The sequence below is a fragment of the Eretmochelys imbricata genome, chromosome 13 (assembly GCF_965152235.1).
Source record: "Eretmochelys imbricata isolate rEreImb1 chromosome 13, rEreImb1.hap1, whole genome shotgun sequence".
Taxonomy (NCBI): domain Eukaryota; kingdom Metazoa; phylum Chordata; order Testudines; family Cheloniidae; genus Eretmochelys; species Eretmochelys imbricata.
In genome coordinates this window covers 5,380,879-5,393,503 of record NC_135584.1, presented here as the reverse complement: position 1 = coordinate 5,393,503, position 12,625 = coordinate 5,380,879, and the positions used below count along the sequence as shown (strand labels likewise).

The following is a 12,625-nucleotide window of genomic DNA, read 5'->3' as shown; positions in this document are numbered from 1 at the left end:
TAAACCGGACCTTACGGTTGCTCGACCCAGGTCTCACAGTTCTTCTAACATGTTGATAAGTTCACTGTTCCAACCTTCTGACTCAGGTCTGCAGCTTGAGTGGTGTCCACACTGCAGAATGTGAAGTGGTGTCAACACTACTTGGACCTGAGTCCCAGTGGGACTGGGGCCTGACTCACCCCTTGGCAGGGTCCTAGCACCAGGTCTTGAGTGCTTGCTGACCCAAGGCAGATTGCTATGTGTGTGGACAGAAGGGGGCTTGGGCTCAAACCAGAGACAGAGCCCAGGCTTAGTATGCAGGGTAGACGTATACTTCAGTATTTATATGGCCCCCGTGACTATAGTATCTGAGCATCTCTCAAACTTTTAATAGATTTATCCTGCTGGAGACAAGGAAGTGCTTTTATTCTCATTATACAGATGTGGAATTGGGGCCCAGCAAGACTAAGTAACTTGTCTAAGTTCCCACAATAAGGCTTTGCCAAAGCAGGGAACCTCCACCCTCCCAAATCCAACTGGATCATCTTTGTCATCTGCACCCAGCATTGTAGGTAAGGCAGAGTTCTCCCAGACCCTGGTGAATTGTGGGCACTGAAGCCCAGCCTGACCTGCCCAGGTAACCCACTGCACAACCTAAAGTCTGACTGCCAAATATTCCAATTACAAAACAAACCAACAGGCTGAAAATTTTGGGGTGAAACTTCTGGCCAATGCTTATAAATACACTGGCAGGAATCAGTGCTGGGCTAGGAATAAATCCCTCACTAAGGCAGGGGCTGCATTTCTAATGAATAGTGAATGGCTTGACCAGCCACACTTGGTCCTTTTGTTCTGTTTTTCAGGATGTAACATTTTCAATCCGTTTGCTAGATCAGTTCTAGATATTAAGCACTGCATGTAAAGATGGCTATTGACAAGCCTGGACATCTAGAAATAAATTACCGTGATGGTCTGTGATTGCAAAGTAGCCCTTGGGGTACATTATGTTCAGTGAGAATAGCATATTGATTGCATGTCTTGAAATGAGCTTGGCTCTTTGATGTCAATAACAGCCAAATAAACTAGGATTCTCCCACCTAGTTCATTACCTGCAGGATGTTTTTGTCTACACTGCACTCGTCAAAGAGCAGCCAGTTACAAATCTCCTTTTCTGATTACCACTTGGACTTCCAAATCGTGGATTGCATCAGTGACATAGACTTATTTTGGGCTGGTGCTGGTTAGATTGGCTGATAGAGTGACATTGACTCCCTTGTCTAGGGAAGCTGCATATACCTTCCTCCAAGACTGGGGAAACAAAGCAGTGGTGACCAGCAGCGGGGGTGGGGGGGAAATCCCATAATGAATCAGGTGGACAAGGAGCATAATCCAGGAAAGCAGGAAACAGTCATAGAATGAAGGGCATTGGGAGGTCTCTGACATACGGAGTATGTGCGATTGCACAGGACATTACCACAAGCCATGCCTTACTGCCATGCACACCTGATTAGTGGCTGCTTTCCCGTCAAGCTGGCCCTCCCACTAGGTTGTTTTTTTCAGATCTTCTCATAAACAGAAGCACTGCTCTGATGAAGAGCTGAGCAGTGCTAACACACATGGACCGAGGAGCGAAACCTAATGTGGAAAAGTGGGGAGGGAGACAAATTATGATCGATGAATCCTTTGGCTGAAAGCCAGTCTGCTCATCTCTCCATAGCCAGAACCAAAGTGAGACAGGTGCTCTGGTTCCGACCCCTGAAACAGAGAGGGAGCAACATCCATTTTGCTTTATTTGATGCTCTTCTTGGCATCTCGTTGGTCCCTGGAGGAAGGCAAAAAGACACAAATCTCTTTCAAATGGGGAGAAAACTCCCTGATGAGCAGAGTCTGTCGGCACTGTCTAGCCTGCAAGTCATTATTTTCCCTGTCAGAGAATGGCCTTCAAATGCTAAATTATTTCATTGATATAGAAAACTGTGATGAGCTCTGTAATGATGAGCCACTTAGGGGGAACCAGAGGACAGCCTGTTACTACTTGAAAGGGGAATTATGGGGAGGAGCTATAAATTTCCCACTCGCCTCCTGGAGCTCAGTGCTGGTACTTCCTTGGTACATTTCCGAGTAGAGTGGAGCTATTTGATTACTTATTCATTTATTTTTCTGTTTTCCTTTAATGACCTGATTTATTGCAATTGGTGAGCTTCTCACAGCATCTGGCGGCTTTTGCTTACTAGCAGCTTCGTCAAAGTAAAGTGCCCCCCCCCATGGTAAATGCACATTGTGGCAGGATCTACGTCCTGTGAGCCATTCTATTGTCTGGGGATACTCTGCATTAGAGAAAGGCACCACACACTGCATGCTTTTGGTGTCAGAGGTGTCAGGTGTCAGCACCTATTTACTGTCCTGCATCACTGGGCATGGCCTCTCCAGGTGAAAGTGACAAGTAATGCTGGCAGTAGATGGTAAACCCTGGGATACAGCACATCATGCCAACCCCAAAATCACACCAGGCATTGCCACGGATGTAGGTTTGTTTTGCCTTTAGGTCCTGGTGAACGGTGTGAAACTGATACTTCTTGTCAATCACAGGACAGGTACAGAGCAGTCAGCAGCACCCATGCAAGCTTCCCCAATCCACCTTGCCAATGGTCCCTAGACCCTTGATTTGGCGGAACCACGACAGTTTGGTCTCCATGTCCCATTCAATTCTTGGCCTCTCTTCTGAGCTTGCCAATAAGGGTACAGATTAGTGCCGATGGTTCCGGGAGCCGTCATCCAAGTGCATTTGTATCAAGGAAGACTTTGGTTCCTTTGCTAACAATTGATGTCTCATCACAGAAGATAGTTTCATGGAATGAAGCCAATCATCTCACAGACTTAAAAAAGCCACACACCTGGAATTTCTCTCAAGCGGTCTTCAACCCTTTGACACCACTCAGTGCATCACATCCCCCTTCACATCTTTAGAGAGAAAAGGGAGTGAAAATAGACATGAAAGGGGAAAAAAGGTTGCTTAGAGTGAAGAGAGTGGAGATGAAGAGAGAAAACAAGGAATGAAAAATGCATGAATACAGAGTTCAATGGGTGATTTAATGAGCTATCAATTGAGGAAGCAGATGGCAAGATGACCCTCTGGCCCAAAGGTCAAATTTCTGAAATAGATGTTGGGTTTTCTCTGGCTCACCAGCAGTGAAGCTTCAGAAATGAATAGGATCCATCCATCTGCTTACTCCTGCCTCCAGTGAACATCCAAGAGGACTGGAATAAATTGGGTGATCTGGACGTTTAACACAATGATTCTTTCAAAATCTCATTAAGACGATTGAAAGGTCCTTCATGAGACAGCCCCACAGCTAGCACAATGGCACGTTATGGTCTGGATTCTCTTAGCATCGGTCACAACATGCAAAAAGGGTGAAGGAACTGGACACCATCACTGGCATGAGAGAACATTCTGGTTTAGATGTGCTGCTTGCATGCAGGCGGAGTATCAGGGTAGACAGAGAGTGAGGAGCTGACATGCTAAGGGTCTGCTCAGTTACACCTTCCCTCCAGTGTCATAGGCCCATTAAAGACCTGAAGCCAGCATTGGAATTTAAAGCTGCCTGTCGTGTTGTGTCTTACTTTGAAAATTTGGCTTTGAACGTTCAACTAAAAGCAACAAAATGCTAGTTTCCCTCCTTCTCTCGCTGCATAGGCCCTCCCCTATTGTGTCAAGGTATTGCAAGGCTCTCGGAACACAGCTGATACCACACTGTTTACCCAACATGGGGTCAGACACGGTCACAGTGGGCTGAGCAGAAGTAGCACTTTCCGCCTTCCATTTGACAGCCTGAATTTCAGAAACTGAACTCTTTTGCCTGCACTGTTGTGTGCACCCATCTGAGGCACCTGCATGCTCCATTGACAGGCAACCCATCTGCTGAAAGAAAGAGAGAGAGAAAAAGCGAAGATTGAAAGGAAAGGAAAATGGAGAGTGGGAGAGAGAGAGTAAAAGGAGGGTAAAAAAGGAGAAGTGAACTGAGTTCCAATTTTCAACTGGCACATTCTGCCTGTTTTGAATGCAATTTTAAATGCAGACAGATAGCTTAAATGCAGCTTAAATGCAGGCACCAATCAGATGAATTATGCCTCTGCCAACTTAACTGCAAGCACAAGTCAGAGAATTATTTTTATTCACAATCAATTTTGCAAGAATAAAACCCTTCCATCATTTTGCAGGTGCGGATTGTTCCCAACTGGAGTCTTTGGAAATTGTAGCCCTTGAAAATCCATCCCTTCATGAGCTGTTGGCTGGAGGGCTAGAGGGGAAGCTGGCAGACGCTTGTGGTTTCAGTTCACAGGGGGGGCTTGCAAACTTTTTCTTTGTTTTTGACCTGTGCTAAATTTGCACCTCCTAATATGGCACTGAGTTTTGGCTTTGAAAGAACCTGAAATTTACAGCACACCACCATCAGAACTGGTCAGTTTTTCACCCCTTCAGTGGGAAGGATAAATCAGTTAATTAGTTCCCTCAAAACTGGGCGGAAGTCCGCTGGGAAAGTTTGCAACTCTCAGCTGACCTTTCAGTGATGTTGAACTATGGTTTACATTTGTAATGAAACCCTAACCCTCCCTGTGCACATTTCACAATGCTCTCCGAATCTAAGCTGTCCCAAGGCAGCTACTGTCACCACCATCTTAACCCTTGTCTCTGCTCTGACGATGTCTGTCCTATTGCTGTGGAACTCAAGTCTGGCCATCTGTCTTGGTTTCAGACTGTCTCCCCGTCAGCCAGCACTGCAAGCAGAACATTTTGTGTTTGTCTGTCTGGACAAGAGAGCTAGATGGGAGTTGATAGCACATGCCAGGCTTATGAAGGTGATAAAATGCAATTGATTTGGGCATCACAACAGCTTTCCCCTTCCTTAAACAAATGAATTTTGTTTCTTAATCTGAATAAAGCTGAGCTGTACTAGTGTGGGTTGCAGGAAGCAAAACCTGGCTCTGACAAAGAATGTGCCAGGGATAAAACGTGTGTCAAACCTTTATTTTAACTTGTATCATAATAGTAACATAGGGTATTCAAAAGAATGGGTCAGAACAGTTTTAAATAGTTTTAAATCAAAAAGAGTCTGTAGGTTTTGTCATATCCAAGTATCAGACCATCCTTTCTCCTCCTTCAGTCCCTTCCGTCACTCACTACACACCTTCCAGCTTCTGCAACAAATGAGGCCAGGGTCTTACAGACAAAGTCTCCTTCGCTAGGCACCGCTGATTCATCTCTGGAGCAGGTCCACCTTCTACACTGAATGAAGTCTGTGCTCTGTGGGGAAAATAATCTGTAGTCGGATAATCAATGACCGTGTCATAATGCGTACACACAAGAGGGCCAAATTAAAGTTGCACAGGATTTAGTTTAGACTTAGTCATTCAATTTCAGTGACATCCAATCTGTCTGTATGTCAGTCTCAGCAGAAGGGTAGCTAGAGGGCAATGGAAAACAGGTGCATTAAGTTTATATACCTGGTATCAGCTTGGCCACGCATACAGGATAGGTTGGAGGGTTTTTCAGTGCAAACCTGTAGAGACCATTTTGCCTCGGGAGCATTGCCACTCCGGGGGCAATGAGCAGGGGCAATGAGCAGCATCTGTTGTCCCTATACCTCTCCATGTCACTACAAAGCAAATGCCTCGTTAGGAAAGAGAGGTCTTCTTTCAATGCAGAGGTCTTTAGTGATGGGGGAGGAGAAGTGCAGAAGGCAAACGGTATAAGCATCTGCCTCTAAAGTTCTTCTGCACGCTGCCTGCCTGCCTTTACAGAAATGCAGTGAGAAAGAACAACTAACCAGATCACACAGAAAGACTTAGACAGTCCTTATTTGGTAAAACAGCAGGGCTTAGAACATTCAGGTGCCTCTTCATCATGTTCTTTTCCTCTATGATGAACACACCAACACCACAGGACACCAATTCAAAATGACCATGCACGGCTCACACTGTGGCTAAGCTCCCACAGGGATAGCTCAGTGGTTTGAGCATTGGCCTGCTAAACCCAGGGATGTGAGTTCAAACCTTGAGGGGGCCATTTAGGGGATCTGGGGCTAAAATTGGGGATTGGTCCTGCTTTGAGCAGTGGGCTGGATTACATGGCCTCCTGAGGTACCTTCCAGCCCTGATATTCTATGACCCAGTGAACTGGCTACCTGTCAGCCTACAAACTCTCCTCTGACTTTCAGCAACAGCTAATTGGGCTCTCTTCTGCCTCCACTAACAGGCCAAATATGTTCAGAGAGCAGACAGTGATGTGAGCAAAAGCCAGGCTGGAGACACTTGAAGTATTTTCAGACTTTCACTTTTGTGCATAGCACACAGAAAATAAAATAACCCCTTTGTATAAACCAAGTCAGAGAACTAATTCCAAGGGCACAAAGTAAACTCTTACGATGAGATAGAGAGTTATGTAATTTCTATGGACATGGATGCAAATTCATCCTTTGTGTATTTCTATTCCTGCTGATGAAGTGACACTAAGGATAAATACAGTCAAATTGATTAATTTTCTAAGTGTGTGAGTCTAAATTGCTGCTGATAAGTTGGTGTGCAAATCTGTTCCACCTGCAATCAGGAAGCTGCATGCATAAGTACTGGTGGGCACTACTGTTGTCCATTTGCATTAACAGTTGTCTATTTGCATGTGCAAAATTGGGATTTGGAGGTTTATCTTGGCTAGTCACATTTCATCCCTCCTTAGATATGTTTTCCATCTGTGACTGACCCTTTGAACAGTAAATTCAGTGGTACGTATCTCTGAAATACGCCTTATACTCCATTTCTGTTTCTCTGCGCCAGATGTAGAAAGTAGTTTCCAAACACTGCATTTTCACTGAGCAGTTTAAATCGCATAATACATTGCCTGAATCCAAGCCCATGCCTCTAACTGGATCTTGGATTTAAGGTCTGTTGCCTAAAATGAACACTATTGCAGACAGTGAATGCTATAGCTAATAGAAATTATTATAATTGTTTAGCTAGTAACTGTTATTCATTTTTGTCTGGACTTTAACTGGGGAGGGGGAAAGAAAGCGGACATCATATAAATGGAAGAAGAGGAGACAGAAGAGGAGGAGCATTGTGACACCTGATTCTGATCTCTCATCTTGTAAATAAGGAGTGACTCCACTGAGGTGAATGGAATCACACCAGTGTGAAAAGAGTGTGAGTGAGGTCTTGTCTACACAGGAACATCCAGGAAAGTTAATCGAAATGAACCAAATGAAGTGGATCAGTTAAACTACATTAAACCCATGTGTGAATACCCTCATTCAGAATTAAAGTGGCATTAATTCAGTTCACTTTAATTCAATTCCAAAGTGAATTAAGCTAAACCTAATAAGGCAACTTTAATTCTGAATAACAGCTGTCCACAGAGGGATTTAATGTGATCTAACTAATATACTACAAATTTGCATCTTTGGTTAATTCATATTATCTTTCCTAGATATCCCTGTGTAGACAAGGCCCCAAGGCTCCCTTTCTCTTCCTTTTTCTACCACTTGAAAACCCCAAGATGGTTCAGTTCCTTGCAGGATTGCCAACCCTCCAGGACTGGTCTGGAGTCTCCAAGACTTAAAGATTAATCTTTAATTAAAGATTATGTCATGTGATGAAATCTCAAGGAATACATCCAACCAAAATTGGCAACCCTAGTTCCTTGGGGGCAGGAATCAATATTTGATTCTATGTTTGTACCATGTGTAGCACAATAGGGTCCTGGTCCATGATGTGCTATCCTAAAACAAAAAAATAATCAATCATCTTCTTCTTGCCCACTTTTCATCTCTTCTCCTTTTCCTCAGGACTGGGATGGTCAAGTTCTTATGATGTTTTTTCAGGGAATTCTGATGATCTTCCTAACCCTAGGAAATTTTTCCAGGAAGTTTAACTGCCCACTGAATACTCAACCTTGTGACTTAGACCGGGCACTCGTTTGCATGTAAACATTTTATGTGGCACCCCCATGCTTGTCTATGCTAAGCACTTTTGCACCACAGTAGATAAATTAGTTTATCCCCATTGGCGTAAGCCCCAAATTTCCAAATTAAAGTAACATTGTAAATCTTTGTAGCAGGCTAACGCATCTATATTAGGGGGCTGCAGAGGTGTAACTACAGCAAGCAATAGTTATACCAGAGTATATTTTTTAACATAGGCAAAGCCCTTGCTAGTTTTCATAGATTACATAGTTTATAAAGCCAGAAGCAAGTATTGTGAGCTTCTAGTCTAAGCTCCTGCATAACACAGGCCAAAAGACTTCCCCAAATTAATTCCTGTTGACTAGAGCAAATTCTTTAGGAAAAAAAATCCAATTGTCATTCAAAAATTGTGAGTAATGGAGAATCTATTATAGCTCTTGATGAATTCTTCCAATGATTAATTACACTCACTATTCAACATTTGTGCTTTTTTTTTCTAGTCTAAAATTATCTAGCTTCAACTGCCAGCCATTGGATCTTTCTAAACTTTTGTTTCCGAGACTGAAGAGCTCGCTGTTATCAAATTTCTCTTCCCCAAGAAGGCTCTTATTGACTGTGATCCAATCATCCTTTAACCTTCTCTTCAAGAAGCTAAATAGATTGAGTTCCTTAAGTCTTTTACTAGAAGGCATGTTTTCCAGTCTGTTAATCATTCTCACGACTCTTCTCTGAACCCTCTCCAATTTAAGTTCAGTTTAGTTCACTCTCAATGGCTGCCTAGATTGCTGCCAGGAAATGAATCTTCTTTTCCCCCAGTGTACTCTTTATTTGTTTCTTCATGACCTTGAGCTTCTGTGTTCAGCAGAGAAATAAAAAGTTACCTTCAGGATTTCTACATGGTGCATCGAACTTCAATATCTGCCACAAAGACAATTACCCCAGATGGCTTTAAGGCGTTACCTTCATGTCTACAATATAACATTGCAGTGCACATTCGTGATGCCATTCGTGCTCAGTTACTGGAATGCACTCGAACTTTGTCACGTCAGGAAAGTGCAAATATAAGAAACATGCACAAAAACAGGTGCCCGACTGGAGTTAAACCTGCTCTCTGATATGTGGGGGCAATTCCTGGCTCATGTAAACATGCACGACATTTGTCTGAGCCCAAGTCTGCAAGAAATGGTGGCATCATCCCACTGCCCACAGGTGTTAGCAGACACCTTGCCTCGGAGATTCAAATGATTAAAACACTTTTTGAACTGGCATCAGAAAAAAGGGCAGGCAATTTGGGTCTGGCTGGTCCATTTTTATTACATTAAAGGCCTTTTTCATTCACAGGGGTGTAAATCAGCGGCAACACCATGCACATCAATGGCGTTACACCAGAATAAGATCAATTGAAGAAGAATGAGTTATTGCTTTTACACAGACATGCAAGTAAAGGGAATTAATATTTTTACATTGAGGGGCAGTTATGATGCGTTCTACGCCCCAGAAGGGACCCTCCTTCATGTTGCATGGGCTTCTCTCTCTGATGAAGGCTTTTGCTGTGTTTCCATGCCAGGGCCAGATCACTAGGTGGTGTAAATCAGCTGAGATTCACTGTAGTCAATTTATAGCAGCTGAACATCGGGCAGAGCGTCTCACTGAGAGAGCTGTACTGTGTCTATTGCCCTCACATCTGGACACCTTAGACCAGAGAGAACTGCCAAGTGACTGCTTCCGAGTGAGACATAGTTAAAATCTCCCACATTAGAACAGTCGCAGCCTGACAGCTCTGGTGCTGCTTGTGCATTTCAACATCCCTTTCATTCCTAAAAAGAAGTGCCCTGTTGTATCGTCTGGGGTTTTGGGGGAGGGGGGTGGATTTTTTTTTTTTGTCTTTTTCCCCAGCATCAAGGTTGTTTGTTATTTAAATAGCCCAGTGCAGATATAATCATTTTTTTTCCAATGTGATAAATGTTATTGATCAAACACCACCACCACCAAATAGATCTGATTGCAAGGACCGGTAACGTCAGCATAGCTTAGAAACCCTCCTCCAACTCAGCTTAAAGAGAGAAAAGACTCAACGGTGGAAGGCAGCAGGTGCTGGAGAAAACAGCAAGATCCCCTGTCTTATGCAGGTAAGTGGAGTATACAGCTTTAGCTTTGTATGTTAAAGATTCTAGCTTGGGCATGTCTTTTATTATTGTTGTGTACTGGCAAAATGCAGCTGGCGTCTGGCACTTGTTTTGGCAAAGTCTGCAGGCTAGTTGGTGAACCTTTGCTCTTAGTGGATTTGTTTCTCTGCAGAGGAATTTTTGAAAGTGCCTAGGACAAATCATAGCAACAGAGACAGCGCCGGATAGAAACATGTAAATAGAAGGAACTGTTCCTGCTGTGACTATAAGCTGTTCATTTGTTTGCAGGTGCTTCTTTTTCTTTCTTCTGTATAAATATTGAACTTTGGGGACCAGAAGTTTCAGGCATCTCTCTGTGTGCTGAGTCTCAGATATTATAATATTGCTATTTTTCATAGGGATGTTCTTGCAATTGAATAAGGTCCTAAATGACTCTGGGGCTAAAATTAGCCACACTTGAGGTCTTTTCCTTTTCAAAAATGCCCATTCAATCACACTGGTCTTTTTTTCTTTTTTCAGGGGCTTTAGGAAGTGACAGGGATGCATGCAGTGGCCAGACTCCAGCTGGACTGGGCTAGAAAGCAGACTTCTCATTATCGGTGAATTCGCTGGTGGTGAAAAGATTCTGGAAGCCCCTTGACCTGGAGGAACATACTAACTAAAAACTAAAATGCTCCTGCTCTCTGGTGTGGAAAAGCAAGCGGCTGCCAGTGTGAGTAAAGACAGCAGAACTTCCCATGAATCCTCAGCCTGTTGTAAATAGTTTGCTGGGCACAAAGCTCGCCCCACCTGCAGTGTTTTGCTCCCGTCTAACCGAAGAGGGATCTTTGCTCCAGCCAATTCATCTGGAGCTGCCCTGACTTTTCTAGCACCGCAAAGCTACTACTCAGACTGATGTGCATAAGATTGCAGAGCTCTTGTGTGTTTTATTTCCCTCTCTTATTTGTCTGAGGAACCCCAGATTTCACCAGCGGGGGGGTGGTTTAATGGCATCTTTTTGCCACTGCTGAGCTAAAAAATTTGAACTTTTACAAGGGAACTAGACATCCAATTCCAGCCACGGTTCCCACCTTCCTTCAGAAAATAACCAGTGTCCAACTGAAATGTGAGCCTCTTTTCACCATCAATGTGGTGCTCTCCCTGTCAAGCTGTAAAGATCTGCAATGAAATCTGAATACAGTTCATTATCCCTGAAAGCAGGCATGGAAAATAATTTCAGGGTAAGCAATCTGAACACCACCTGCAATGATACAAGTGATGGCAGGTACTTGGACAATGGCACAAGGTCCAACTTCACCTTCCATGAACAGTCTCCTGACTTCTACGTGGTCCTCCCAGTGATTTACTCTGCGATCTGTGCAGTGGGGCTCACAGGCAATACCGCTGTCATCTATGTGATCCTCAAGGCCCCTAAGATGAAGACAGTGACCAACATGTTCATCCTGAACCTAGCAATAGCTGATGACTTGTTCACTTTGGTCCTACCCATTAACATTGCTGAGCATCTCTTGCACTACTGGCCCTTTGGAGAAATCCTCTGCAAGATCATCCTGTCCATAGACCACTACAACATCTTCTCTAGCATCTATTTCCTCACAGTGATGAGTATAGACAGGTACCTGGTTGTCCTGGCCACTGTCCGGTCCAAGAGGATGCCCCATCGTACCTATCGAGCAGCCAGAATTGTCAGTCTGTGCATCTGGGCCCTGGTCACCATCATAGTTCTCCCTTTCATCATCTTTGCCAACGTCTATGTAGATGGCCTGGAGATCAAGAGCTGTGGTCTCAATTTCCCCAAACCTGAGAGGTTTTGGTTCAAGGCCAGCAGGATCTATACCCTAATCCTTGGCTTTGCCATTCCTGTATCCACCATCTGCATTCTCTATACCATGATGCTGTATAAACTGAGAAACATGCACTTGAATTCAAATGCTAAAGCCCTGGACAAAGCCAAGAAGAAGGTTACCATTATGGTCTTCATCGTCCTGGCTGTGTGCCTCTTCTGCTGGACCCCCTTCCACCTGGCCACCATCGTGGCTTTGACCACTGACTTAGCACAGACCTCTGTAGTCATAGGTATCTCCTACTTCATCACCAGTTTGAGCTATGCCAATTCATGCTTGAATCCTTTCTTGTATGCTTTCTTGGATGACAGTTTTCGGAAAAGTTTCAGAAAGATGCTGGAATGCAGAGCGGCTTAAAAGATGGACCATGCCTCTCTGTTCCCTTCCCTCTCATGGCTTTGCAGGGGCAACCTTACAAACTTTTCAGTGTATGACTGAGGAATAGACAAGCTTTATGCTATTTAACTAAGCTTTTAGTTTGTTTAATTATATGTATGTGTGTGTGTGTGTGTGTGTGTGTGTTTGTTTCTCTCGCATTTTTCACAATTCTAATAATAAATCTTCCACGTTCCTTGTACGAATCTCACAATCACTCAAAGTTGTGGGGTTGGTTTGTTGTTTTTTGCTTGATTGTATCTTGTTTAGGGGGGAAAGCCTGAAATATTAAAGAATGACAACCTTCTTATAGGTTTCAGAGTAGCAGCCGTGTTAGTCTGTATTC

General features: G+C 43.8%; 1 protein-coding gene across 1 annotated transcript; it reads left to right on the top strand.

Moving 5' to 3' along the window:
- Positions 1-11,223: 11,223 nt before the first annotated feature.
- Positions 11,224-12,261, top strand: NPBWR2 (neuropeptides B and W receptor 2). Its single transcript, XM_077832578.1, has one exon. The coding sequence runs from the start codon at positions 11,224-11,226 to the stop codon at positions 12,259-12,261; it is 1,038 nt and encodes a 345-aa protein (XP_077688704.1).
- Positions 12,262-12,625: the final 364 nt, after the last annotated feature.

Bases quoted from the DNA above. Each gene is read 5' to 3' on its own strand.
- NPBWR2 (XM_077832578.1), top strand. From the start codon at position 11,224: ATGAAATCTGAATACAGTTCATTATCCCTGAAAGCAGGCATGGAAAAT.